At 43.6% G+C, this 13,850-nt stretch overlaps 1 protein-coding gene across 4 annotated transcripts in view; it reads right to left on the bottom strand.

The window, feature by feature from the left end:
• The window catches only part of TXNDC11 (thioredoxin domain containing 11), a 35,545-nt gene extending 22,209 nt beyond the window's left edge, over positions 1–13,336 (bottom strand). Inside the window, exons 1-5 of one of the 4 annotated variants that reach the window (XM_087730571.1) lie at positions 13,093–13,336; positions 9,017–9,091; positions 8,510–8,726; positions 7,686–7,783; positions 5,581–5,710 (exon numbers count right to left, since the gene is read on the bottom strand). In XM_087730571.1, the coding sequence (XP_087586697.1) occupies positions 5,581–5,710; positions 7,686–7,783; positions 8,510–8,726; positions 9,017–9,091; positions 13,093–13,238 (666 nt within the window). In that variant the 5' untranslated portion in view covers positions 13,239–13,336. Of the gene's footprint in view, positions 1–5,580; positions 5,711–7,685; positions 7,784–8,509; positions 8,727–9,016; positions 9,092–12,321; positions 12,513–13,092 lie in introns of those variants that run through there. The other 3 variants (XM_087730573.1, XM_087730572.1, XM_087730575.1) reach the window with 3 other exon arrangements.
• Positions 13,337–13,850: the final 514 nt, after the last annotated feature.

The raw sequence follows: 13,850 nt of genomic DNA, 5'->3' as shown, positions 1-13,850 counted from the left end.
CAATTATACATATGAGGAAAGTGTCTAAAATGCTGTATTTCTTCTCAAGTACCACGCAAATTTTCCTATTCTTTTGTCAGAATGAAGCGATTCACTTGCTAATACCAACTACTGTTCATTTTAACAAAATTGAACACTTCCAGGCGCTAGCAACTAACAAGGAACCTTGCTCTGTACAAGTGAGATTCAAGTCTTACAGAAGAGATGATACCTCAATTTAAATAAGAGGTTGCTAGTTTTGAATCCAAGTATGCCAAGAGGAGCTTTGATGGCAGCAACTCCCCCTTCCTTTCATGTAAGAACCTCCAAAACAATCAGTAGCTGGTGTAGCAACAGCTACCTGCATACAGTTTATGTGGTCAGTAATCTACATACAAGCTGTTACTGATGATCAGCTGCTTCCAAGCAATCATCTTGTGGAGTTACGGTTAACTCTCTTCATGCAGGCAGTTAGGAACGATCAGCCGAACAGGATGTGACTTGCTGCTATATAAAGTTGGAGAATAAAACATTGGACTGCGACATAGGGATAGTTTAAAGACACCGCTTTAGGAGCATTGGCGTTGCTAGAGTGGAGCTTACTGGAGCTTTTCGTTCCATGAAACCATTTTCAGCACCTGTCTCAAAGTGAGTGTCTGTAGGAAAGGTTTTGGAACAAACCTGAGGACGTCAATAATGAAGAGTCATTAGTTCCATCTCCTAATGAAACTCATATATGGAAATACAAAATCATTAATTGTAGCATAGCCTGTTTCTTGCTTGGTCTCTACACCAGAGGAACGGAAAGTGATGTGTGATGCCAATTAAATCAAACAAATAACAGACTTGACAAGAAATCTCAACAATTACAGAACAGCAAGTTCATAGAAACTTTAAGAATTAACAGAGATCTTCAGGTGAGTAATTTTTATTGGAGAACAGCCAGCATGGTTTCACTACTGAACCATGCCTCAAGTCTATCACCGTTCTTTGAAGGAATGAGCAAGCATGAAGATGACTGATCTACTCAATGCAGCATATGGTAATTCCCCAAGAGCTTACAAGAAGTTACCAAATGCATTGGAAGAAACTAAAGTGATAAGGAATAACACCAAAGGTCCTTTTCTAGAGTAGCAGAAAAGATAGAAAACTACAGGTAGAAGTTATTGGTTTTCCACAGTCAAAGACAGCCAGCCAGGATGTGTACAGATGCTCATATAGCTCAACATTTCTAGAAACACTTTGGAGAAGGGAGAGGAACAAAATTTGCAAGGGTTATTGGGAATCATGGAAACTACAGCTGACTCAGAAGAGTTGCAGAAAGACAGTATTAAATGACTATGCAATGAAGGAGCTCTGAAATTTAAAGGCCAATCAATGCGAACTAATGGGAACAGAGAACAGAAAAACCCATGGCTACCAATCAGCTTTTACAATTAGATAATTATTTTTTTTTTTTTACTATTCAATTAAGTTATTTCTATCCCAATTTGTATTTATTTATTTTTATATTTGGGCTATATTGCACTGAGGTAAGGGAGATGATTTTTTTCCAGAATCTCAGACTTGTGCAGGCAGGCAACTCCTGCCTCATTTTATCTGTGAGGACAGGAAAGAAAACAGCAAGAGGAAAGGAATGCATTACCTCTGGGGAACAGAGGCAGCAATATTACATACCTCTAATTCTGTGCTGTAGAAATGCAAAGAAGAAACTGTTGATTGATATTAGATTAATTAAGTTTACAAGTAAAAGTCTCTTCCTTTTCTAACAATGTTAAAAACATTGTGTATCCAGAACCGAGAGCAAATTCTCACATCGTCATTTAACACGGCACCCCACTACCCCACGCAAGAGCAAGCTATTAAGTCAAAGCCACGTCTGAGTCAGATCTTACACAGCTGGTTAATGCTCAGGGAGCATTTCGACACAAATAGAGCAAAGCAGCAAGCTGACACCATGTTAAGACACATGCCAGCTACCTCCCAGAGAGACCAACTGCTCCCCCACCTCTCCCGAAGCCCAAAAATGATGAGCTCCCTGGGCACATTGGATTTTCATACATGAATGAAGCTTTTTGTCTGTCCACAGAGGCTGCACGTTTTCTTCCTCTGTGCCTCAGAAGGATGAGGCCATTTCTAGTAGCCGGGTTAGTCAGATGAAGAATGAAACATGCCAATTTGGATTAAAATGAAACTGTTATACCTCTGCAGTTAAGAAAACAAAAGAAGTCTGATTATAGGTACTTACAGGTACCTGGAGTTACGGTAGGAACTGCCTGTCTTTCTCCTGATGTAACTTAGATCTTGCTATACATTCCAAGATTTTAACTGCTTCCCAAATGGGATTTTTTCCCTTGCTCTCAAAAATTAAATTCTAATTCTTATCCAGTTCTAGTTTTGCACTAGTATCATTCCACGATCACAAAAAAAACCTTGAATAGTATTAGAAAATGCAGCATCTTAACTTTCGAGTCGTCAACTGGAATTTTTTTCATGGGGTTTGAGCGCCCTCTCGTGAGATCAATACACCATCTCACGATAGTCATGATTTGGCTGAGGAATGGACATAACACCACATAACTAACACCACTTGCTCTTACATTTAGCTGGAATCCGCTCATCAGTACTTCTTAGAAATAAAAACATGCTAATTAACATCTGAATGCAAGATAAAATATTGCTAGATTGCAGTATCTCTTGGTGTGGTTCAACTTACAAAAAAAATGCTTTGAACGTTTATCTTGGTACCTTTACAGTACTTGTTAGTTCAGGCATGCTAACACGTTTAATGGATTTCAGTATTCAATTGAGCGTGGGTAGAGCTCCCGGTTTTCTTTGCGAGATGTTTTTTCTGTCAAAAGCTGGCTACTGGAATTTGAACACAAGAATAAAGCACCAAAAGCTTCACAGACTAGATGGAAAAGTCTTGGCTATCAGTAAACTGACAGGCAACAACAAAATGCCCTGGAAACAAGAAAAGAAAGGTGCAGTAGCTCTTTTAAGTGTGAAAACGCATGCTGAACAGAACTTCAGCTCAACACGATGCCCTGCAAATGAATCACTCATCTGCTAATAACTTACCAACCTATTGCATACTCCATTATTACGGATTATACATGTTATACATACAGATTATACATAGTGCTATCCCTGGACAGAGACACAAAACAATGAGGACCGAAAGCGAGTGACAGGCAACTGCTCTGCGACCTAATGCTTCCTTACTATGGGAGACCTTAATACCAAAGGAGAATGAAACAGCCAAGGAACAGAACGGGCCCTGCCTAAGTGCAGCCTGGGGATCAGCCACAAAGAGGTTCTTTTCAACCAAAATTTTCAAGTCAAAAGTAAATACCCCGAACGTAAGTTTGCATGACCCATTCCCCAGAACACAGGACTGAAAATTAGATATTGATGATGAGAAATCTTTCAGAAAATATTCTGAGCTTCAAATTAATTAGCTTTTCGATGAAGAAATCGGAAAAACCTGATCAAGCAGCAGACAGTGGTCAAAATGCCCAACGACCTATCCTTTACAGTCTTCTCTCCTTTCCCTTCTGCTAAACATGAACATTTTTAATATACAAAAGATCAAAAATCAAAGGAAGACACTAGCCAAGGCTCTCAAAATAGCAATTAGCTTGTGCCATACATGCACTTTCTGTAACCTACTCTACTCCTCAAACTTTCTCACCTCTTAAACACAGGAGTCATCTCCTGGATTGTATCTTGTCCTACAAAAGGTTCCTCGGCTTCCATGGAAAACATTAGAAAACGTTCACATTTCTAACTGTTTAAAATAATGAAACGTGTTCATTTCTGGTTTAAAACTAACCTTTTCTTTGTGCCTGACTACACTTCCCTCTCCATCCACCTTCCTATACAATTCTCTATTTCGTAGGTCTTCTCTGTATCCCAGCTCCTCATCATTCAGATCACTCAGCATTTGCTTTTCTTATCGCACTCACCTGGACTTGCGCTGGCCGGTGCCCTGTTCCCTGAATGGATCTTACTGCATGAATTGGCTGTTATTTTTGTATCCCCTGCTCCCCTCCTTGCTTAACTTTACAGAGGCAAGACACTGAGCATGTAGTGCCACAGTCTGGGAAATAACCTCTGCCTTAAACAACTGCGGGGCAGCACGACAGATCAGACTCTATTCTTAGTCTGTTTCAGAAAAAAGAACCAACAAAGGCTGAACATAAACAGAGATTGGGCATTTGGAGGCACGGAATTCGAAGCACAGGAAGGGGGGAAGTTTGAACATCAAAATAAAAATATCTGTTCAACTGCTAAGCAGTATTTAATAAAATATTTTCTGGTGCCCCAACAGATTTGTCTTTTATCTTAAGTCTTTTTCCAATGGAAGTGCACCTCCTACTGTAAAGCAATTTTAAGCTTAATGACGCTATGCTTATTAGTTACCTTTCGCAGACTACCAATAATTCACATAACACAGACCAAAAACCAAGCATGGCTGTTTACAAATCTCTATAGGAGGCAAAAAAATAACAGCATTTTAGAATGGTAAAACTGAAGCAGTGGAAGGACAACAGAGTTGCTTGTGATCACAGAAAGTACCAGCATCAGAGACAGACACACAACTCGCTACTCCTGACACACAGTCCCCGCTTAAAACACTGGAAAACTAAACCCACGACTCGCTCCTGAGGGATAAACTGAAGCGTGAAGAGCACAGCACCTACCCACGGCAGCTACCAGCCTGCGGTCCCTTACACTGTGGCAGCTCTCATTTGGCACCACAGGTCGTGCTCCATCCTGCAGCAGAACCGCTCGTTAGAACACGCGCTAATTCAAAAAGGGACCCTGCTTCGTTCTGAACCACTGGAAAGCCCCTCCCGTGTTTTGGCCGCTACTACAGCATCAATTTGTTGATGAGGTTTTCCGTTCTCCTCTAATAGCTTGGGTTTTAGTAAGATGATGGTATTTCTCCATTGTGCACTACAGAAATGAACAGTTATAAAGGGATTATAAATGGTTCTCTTGTAAGCGCATTTTGTCTAATTGGAAGTTATCAATCCACTAGTATTGCTACCAATCTTGGCACCTCTGAACACAACAGACCAAAAATTAATAAAACACAATGTACCAGTGGATTAAAATCATGAAGTTACAGGATACAAAGTCGTTAAGAGCTCTTATTTCAACTGATTTCACATTTGTTTTTACTTAACAGACTTATCTTATTAGAAAGGTTTAATATTCCTTTAAAAATTAAAGCAATTATTATATATTTCTCAAATGCTTTCCCAACTCAGACTGCAAGATTTTTGCTAAAAGATTTCTCCCTTCTTTCTTGTTCATATGTAACTTTTTGGTGAGGTAACAACTGTGATTATTGTCTCTACATACTAAAGTACTGTAAATTAAGAGCATCACTGAATCGTAAGAGTCGCTATACAGGGAACCAACATGATGAATTTGTCATTTCATATTTTTATTATTTTAACAAATTTACAGGGCACTGATTTCAGGATCCTGGAAATAAACTAGTACTTCGGAGCAGACCAAATTTAATCGTGAAACAAGTCAAACTCTTTCTGAACCACAGCGGTAAAGCTAGAGAAGAGAGACAAGTACCTCATAATTTGAGAGGAAATCTAGTAATTTTGATCGAGACGAGATGTAGAGTAGTGGTGTCATCACCCGGCGAACAAACTTTTCAATATAAACAGCACTCATAGGGCCTTTGTATTCAATTGGTCCAAAACTAGTACCAAAAAAAATAATAAAACATTAAGACTTAAGTTAACAATAGAGAGAGTCCCTCCTGGGGGTGGCAGAGATAGGAGTTACATAGACAGCACGCTCAGCCTCTAGGGAATTGCTCTCTGTGTTAATTAACAGTGGCTTCTGTAACCGACAGAGGAGTTGTGTTACCAGATTGAAGTACAGCACAGCAATCGCAGCGACTCTAATGCAGTGTCTGTAGGTAGGTGCAGTGTGTTGGTGGGGGACGAAGGGATGGAGACCACCTCTGAGTCCCATTAAAGAAGCTGGTAAAAGGCAGGTATGAATTATATGATTGTATACGTATCTTTCTGCTTTGTCCGAAGTAAATACACGTGACTTAAAAATACAGATCTGAAAAATGTCACTATTTTCACTTGATTTTTTAAAATCTTTAAAAAGTTCAAACAGTATCAACCTGAAAAGGTGGAATATTTTTACATAGACTTTTGCAAGTAGCACTCAATAAAGCAGGGACAAATCCAGTCGCGCTGCTGATGAACAGACTCCGCGAGTCTACAGTTTCTCCCCCAGCCATCTGATAAAACAGCTCACACCACGTTAGGCAGTGCTAAAACGGAAAGCGGGCTAGGCCTTGTGGCTATGATTTCCAGAGCTTCTCTGTCATCCCCTTGAAATCCTGCATCTGATTTATTAACATTAGGTTGGACAAAGCATCACAGTCCAAACTGAAATCAAACGCAAAAAGCATGAGGAATTAGTCCATTCCCACTGAAGAATTTCACGTGATGCATTTCTTTATATAGTTTATTTTTCAGAGCGTCTGTATGTATATCAAACTCGCACTGAGATACCTATATTCAGATGCTTTGAAATGGTCTTCTGGAGCCCACTAGATTATTCTGCATCCTACGCTGGTTTATTACAAACCTTTGTCTTAACAGCACCACGCACTGCTTCAGCATGTCACATGCCCAGTACGCAACATTCGAGGTTTAATACCTCAGGCATGAGGGGTGCGTTGCCCTTTGGGGTTCTATGAAGCATCAGTATGAATGTACATCTCATCTTTTTGCAACTCTGTTTAAGGTTACTGATAATACCCAAGTGTATCTACCTATTGTGTTGTAATTTCAAGATGATATAAGTTTAAGTCAATGTACATCCAAGTGGGATTGTTGGGTTTTTTTACTACAGTTTGAATTATGCCAGTGCCATCTGTGTCTATTCCAAGTTCAGCTGATAAAGATCAGGACTGTTGCTCCTCAATACATAAATCCCTCCAAAAAAACCAAAATCAGCCTCTGTAATGGAAGAGAGCTGCAGTTCAAGACTAGAGCACACAAGTAAAACGCAAGTAATGAACTACACAGCATCCAGCTCTATTGTACCTAGCGTTAGAAAGTGTTTCCTTACCTTCTGCTCCACACAAAGAGAAAAAAATAAAGGATAACACATACAAATACTAAAAAATAAAAGTGAGATTATATAAAGTTTTATACAATGATATCTCAACATTTGGAGCATAAAAATTAAGTATAAAGTTCAAATTTAGAAGAAAGTCTTCAATACAAAGTGCCATTTAAATATGCACTTAAATTCCACTAACTTCAATAGCCCTTAAGGACATACTTTATTGCCATCACAAATTGGGACCAGTTCATAAAATCCGTCTACAGAGCAAGCAGACAACTGAAATTAATATATAAATCTGAATTCTTTACTTTTCATTGGAGGCAGAACTTCCAGGAGATGCACAGGCAAAAGAAAATTTCCTTAAGGGTAAAGCATTGTGCAGCATGTCATTTAACTGACATTTACCGCCCTTCTTGACACCTAGGCAGCGTACAGGATGAGCTTCACCCAGAATCTCCTCCTCTACACCTATTTACTATAGCCATAAATATAACATTTTCAAAATGCAACATTTCCTGCCACATCTCTGTTTCCCAAAACAACAAGAAGAAACCCAGACTGTACGTATGAAATCTTACCTCCGATGGTATAAGTGTATCACAGGAAAATAAAAGAAATGCTTCTGCTTCCTGCATTTCCCCTGGTTCCACCAGCAATTTACAGCCACAAACAGCACCTGCAAAGCAGGTAAAAATTCACAGCCAACAAAGTACATTACTGTGACCTTCTTTATCTAACACGTATTTTTTTCCAATCCATTCCATCTGCTATTTTCAGTGTCTTTTCAACTCAGTATTCCATATCTGCTCCTCTTAATTCTATCACACAAGACTCTTTTTTTTTTTGTCATTTTGCCACAGCAATCCTTTTGGTCACTTTTATTTCTAGTTTTTAAGCTTCTTAATCTAAATCTTTCAAATTTACTAACCTAGTCATAATCCCTATTAATTACTTCTTCTGCAGAGCGGAGCTCAACGGGCGGAGGTTTAGGACAGCGGTACCTGTGAAGTGTTCACGGGTAACCAACTGCTAGAAAGCAGAGCTAGTGCTGCAATCTTACATGATTACCAGTGCCTCCGAGGATCCTGGAATGGGAAGCAAACTCCCTGTAACTTCTGTCTGAAGGTAGGTGAATAAATCTGAGAACACTTCACAAGAAGAAACTTGTAGAGTTCCCCACTCAGGAGCAGAAATAACAGACAACTGAGCAGGAATCACAGGTTTTCTCCATTTATCCTAACGCTCTGTATGCTAAATTAAAATTAAGACGACTGGCTGAGTTACCCTAAAATGTCAGCATTCAAGTCCTAATGGTTCCCATGGGATGACAGAAATTAGCATCGGCCTGGAGATTAAAAAGCTATCAGGTCATGTTTAAGATTCCTATCTTCTCTGGAGTTACCTGGTCTGACAATCTGCTGGCCACATGCTCGATTTCTTCTCTTGCTGCAATGGACTGGCCACACCATGGCGCATAGTAAAAATACAGCACAATTTCTGAATCTTGACGAAGGTGATCTGCATAGTCTAATTGTCCCCGAAAAAGATCAATGACTGGAGATCTTGTGGAGAAAAAATTCACTGGAAGCTTTGCTGGCATTGTTACGTCTTTTGCTCGGCTGCAGGAAGGAAATTCAGAGTGGTTATTGAGACTGTACAGCAGTAGTTAAAAAAGTGTGCCCAAAGCCCTCATTTTTAATCTTAGCAAAGGTCATGCAGTGCCAAAACTTTAGAAATTGATGCAAATGACTGCAACTTACATTATCTGAGTTAGTTTCATGAAATACCGTAAAAATCTAAAGATCACCCTTAACGAGCTTTAGAAAGTCACGCTGTGATACCATGCGCTATGTTTACAGGTATGTTAGCTCACACTCTTATTGCTGGTTGCTATAGAGCATAAAATTACCAGGAAGAGTGATTTCTTTGGATTTCTTCCCTGGCCTCATCCTCTTTTAACACTTGTACTTTAGGTAACAGCACCCTGATAAGAGAAGAGACACTGGTCATAAAGTTTTGTGATGTGATGTTTATATAAACAGAGACTATTACCCTGCCTTACGCTTTGCTTTAAAGTATTCTACACTTCTGTTCTTCTATATTGTATTAGGAAAAAGTATGTAAATGTGTGTTAGTTTATTTTACTGATTACAGCAGGGACTGAAAACTGTTCAGGCCACATTTCCTCTCCAATGTAAGGGCAATATCAACAAACAGAGAGTCTCAATTCAAAGAGATTATGACAGAGTAAGTTTCTGAAGAGAAATTAGTTTGACCAGTAATACCAAAAACATAAACCAAATACTCAGGAAACTGTTTTCTATTAAATCAGCAATCAAACAATCCAGAACTTGGCATTTCCAAGGTGTTCAGAAGTTGTTATGGTATAAACTGCCTTAAATGCAAGTGAGTGATCATATTCTCTTTTTTATGTTCTCTTAATTCCAAAATTTTCCACTAGCTATATTTACACTAGAGCAAGTCAGATTAAAAACTGGACCGCACCACTGTAATGCTCAATTTTGCCATGGTTCCTTACGCGACAGGAAGTTTTAGGAAAGACTGTGCGTTCCTTTACCTTGTATCACAATAAAAAGGGAATACAAAAATCTTTTTACCTGATATTTGATCCTTCTCGGGTTACAATTTTAGTAATCGTGATAGAATTATTGAGCCCCAAACACTGTCAAACTCACACGTTAAGCAACGTCCTAACAACGCTGCCACATTTTCAAACTTTACAATCGTTCTGGTCTGTAAGAAGTACCTTTGTTTTTACAATACGGACCCACAGCTCTTCTCGCATTTCCAGGTTACTAAGCCTACGCTTAAAAGCTCAACATTTAAGAATGACTCCCAATATATTTTTTAAAAGTTATGGAAATTCTTAATTCATATGTAAGAGACAATATTTGCTTCAAAAGCCAGAATTTTGGAAATGTTAACTGGTTCCTCGTGTTTACAGTTCATTAATTCCACTACTCACAAAATTATGTTTTCACACAGATGGCCAAAAATCTAGTTTCTTCTATGGACTTCCACCTTTGTTCCTTCCCTTCTCCCTCAATCAGTAAGCCAGCACCTCCTTCCCCAACCCTTCGGTTCTCATGTCACCTCGCAACCAACACCTCTGGTTCCCTCCCATTCCTGAACCCGTATCCCAGCTCCTAGCTCCTTCCCGTGATTTCCAGCTGCCAGCCGGACGGGACACGGCGCTGCTGCGCGACGGCTCTAACTCACAGGCCAGCACACAGGCGCCAAGTAGCTGCCGAAAGCAAAACACGGCAGCTAAGCGTTGACCTTGCACCAACACGTACTTCTTCAGAGACGTTAACTAGAATTTCTCCTCTTTAACTAGCTTAATGAAAATGGACAACCTAAATACGTTTAAAACTTCTGCTTCCTCTACTAAATTAAACCAAAAGCGGACAATTGGTTCAAGAGTTGCAGCGTAAGCCTTAAAAATGAGGTACGAAATTGGCTCCAAAGTGCAAGAAAGCGTAAAACAGATCAACAGAAGTCCCATGACATGAATGAGTCAGGAATTACATGGCTACCTTCAAATATGAAAAAGCTCCAGTAATTATTAAAAAACAAAACACAATAAATCAATAGCTACCCGCTTCTGAAGCTGCTTTGCTCAGTAGTGTCTCCCTCTGCGATACCAAACGCGCAACAGAGTACTTTGACATAATTCCCAAGTTTACAAAGAGAATCATGCTCTGAACCCCTAAAAATTACACAAGTATAAACTGAGGATTACATAATAAATGATTATACAAACATAATAATCACATCCTGCTTATTAAAACACTGACTGTGTTATTTGCCTGCTGCACAGAGCCTATAAAAACTTAAACGCCTTTCAGCAGAACAACCTGGTAATAAAGGAAAGCATGTGCAAGTGCCGGTAGGATCAGCCCCTTTGCTGCAAGGTCCTTGGAGGGGGGGTTGTCTTGAAAGACATTTGCATAGCGCCAAAAATAATTCAGGTTCTAAACCACAGGCTTTCCATAGTACACGTTAGGTCAGGCTTCATTTGGCTATTCCTTGAGCCACTATAAACCCGCAATACCTCAAACCCCACTAACGGATTGCCTTGGAGGAAAGGAATTTTCCCTTTCCATCCTTTTTATCCATTGGTCTCTAAAGTTGTGCGTTGTAAGCGTAGTGGTAGTTAACTGTACCCTGGTGCTGAGACTTGCATGCAAACCGTACTGATGCGCGGTGAGAAACCAGGTACCGGAGTCATAGTTAACACGGGCAATTAATCATCCTCCAAACTGCACGCGGAATTTTTACCCTTGAATTTTCTACGTTTCTGACAGCAGCAGAACAGGGAGTACTTTTCTGATATTAGTTTGCCTATTTAACTACAATCTGAAAAGGCAAACCCCTTTAATCAAGCTTCCCGTACAGGGTGGTGAGAAGCACGTTCCAAGCACATTCCGTCTGTGAGCTTTCCAATGCAGCCAGCAGTAAAATGGAAGGAACATGCAGGTTTTAAATAAAGGAGAGCAGGAAGAAAACAGAAGCATCATTGTAAGCGTTAAAAAAAAGTTAATTTTTTAGTGATGGACAGTAAAACAGGGAGGTGATTAGGCTCAGAAATGCTTCACCATACATTCTGTAATATGGCAAGAGCTTTACACTTTCATCTAAATCATCGGGTCACTGTGAGGTACAGACTACGGGAACAGCGGCACTGCTGCTCACAGAGCAACTCATTCAGAGACTTAAAATTCACTCTGATTCAAATCACACATCCTCTGTGGACAGGTGAGAAAAGGCGGCCTTCCCACTCTTCAGAAGCATTACCAGTGAATCAAGTATTTCTTGGAATAAAAATCTGTCAGATTCTGCAGAACAGGGAAGTAATCAGATCCTTGTAGCCTTCTCCCACTCCCAAAATTAAACCCCAAACGCAGCAGATGTTCTTAAATTCGTATAGGATGACTTGAAGCGTGTAACAGTCACCTTGACCTCAAACCCATCAACCCCATCCCGAACATGGGGATCCCAGCGCAGGCTCCGGAACGGAGCTGCCCGGCTGCAGCCCGTTTTCGTGCCTGCCGCGCGTTACCCAGCTCCAACACCGTCTCGTTCCACGCACCCCCATACGCCAGGCTCTCGGCAAACAGGAACCAAAGAGACTACGTTCCCGCTCCCAAGAGGAGCGCCATCAGATTGGGGGGGGGGGGGAGGGGGAAATACCGCTACATGTCTTTCTGTCCGAAGCAGGTGCAGGTAATGGGGGGGTTGACACTAAGGCACGAGCCAGAAGAGACCCCATAAGAGACCTGTTGCCCCCCACTCTAATGCAGGTGGCTGAACGCGCTGAGGAAAGGGTTTCAGCCCTGACGCCCCTCGGTCCTTCCGTGGCGACGTGAGGTACGAGTTACTCTCTGGAGATGAGGAAAAACAGCTTTTTTGACCAAGTGCCTGTCCCTCGGGTGCCTGTGCATCCGCGTACCAACGGCCACACCCCGACGCCTCCCGATGAAGGCCTATGTGTCTGAAAATGCCGTCGCTTCTTCCCCACCCGTGTATTAGGGCGGGGAGCGGGGCCTGCCCTCGCTGCCCCGCCAGCCCCTGCCCGGGCCCCGCGTCCCCCCGCCGCCACGCCGCTGAGCTGGCGACGGTGCCCCCCCACGACAGGAGAAGGGCCGTCGTTGCCATGGGGATCGCCTGTCGTCGGGCCCGGCAGGAAGATGTCTGTCACCTACCCCGGAACGGCCATTCCTGAGCCGACAGCCCGACCGCACCAGCGCAAGGCCAGAGCGGGCACCAGGGGTCGCGCCCCGGGGGGAGCCCCGGCCCGGCCAGCCCTGCCCGCCCGCCCCGCAGGCCCCGGAGCGGGACCCCCGCAGGCGGCTCTGCCCCGGGCCTCCGGCGGGCACGCACCGCCCGCGGGCAGAGCAGCGGGCGGCCGCTTCCCTCGGCCGGGCCCTGCGTGCCCCGGGCCCGCTTCCCCCCCGCCATTACCTGCAGGTGACTTTGAGGGCGACGAGGAAGGCGCAGCCCAGCACGATGGCAGCGCCGCACAGCAGCTCGGGCCGCCGCGCCATCTGGGCGGCGCGGGGCCGCAGCCGAGGGGCAGCCGCGGGGCCGGAACCGCCGCATAACGACATCGCCCCCGGCCGGGGCGGGGAGGGGTGCGGGCCACCGGGCCGCTCCCGCTCGCACACGTCTCCCTACCGCCCGCCTGTCAGCCGCGCCGGGGCGGGCGGGGCGGCCCCCTCCGCCGGCGAACCCGCCGCCGCCACGTCGCGCCGTCCCGAGCAGGCGCAGAGGCCCGGCCGGGGCAGGGGGAGCCCGCGGGGAGGGGAGGGCAGAGCCGGGCCCGGCGGCGGGAGAGGCCGCGGGGGGGGGGGGCGGGCAGCGCCGTGAGGCCGGCGGCCCTGGCCTCGCTCCCCGTCCTCAGGGAAAACGCGTTAAGGGTTCCTTCGTTCGCTCCCGCTGGCTGTGGAGGGCACCGGTAGCGTCCCCGTCGCCGGGGTCAGTGAGTAACCACGGCAGCTCCGCCGCTGCTACGCGGGCCGAGCCCCCCGGGGCAGCAGCTCCCCGCCAGCCCCCCCCCCCCCCCCCCGGCAGCCATGAAAGATTTGACACCGTCCTTACGGAACAAGGATTTCATGTTTAGTTTCGTCGAGAATTACTTCCAGTAATTTACAGAGCACTTACATTAAACAATGAAAGCATAAAATTGAGAAAACAATCCAGAAAGGCACACGATACAATCA

Source organism: Nipponia nippon, unplaced genomic scaffold, assembly GCF_047370975.1.
Source record: "Nipponia nippon isolate SJK-2023a ecotype South Korea unplaced genomic scaffold, ASM4737097v1 scaffold_5, whole genome shotgun sequence".
Lineage (NCBI taxonomy): Eukaryota > Metazoa > Chordata > Aves > Pelecaniformes > Threskiornithidae > Nipponia > Nipponia nippon.
The sequence above is the reverse complement of the archived record's forward strand: the minus strand, read 5'-3'. Positions and strand labels throughout refer to the sequence as shown.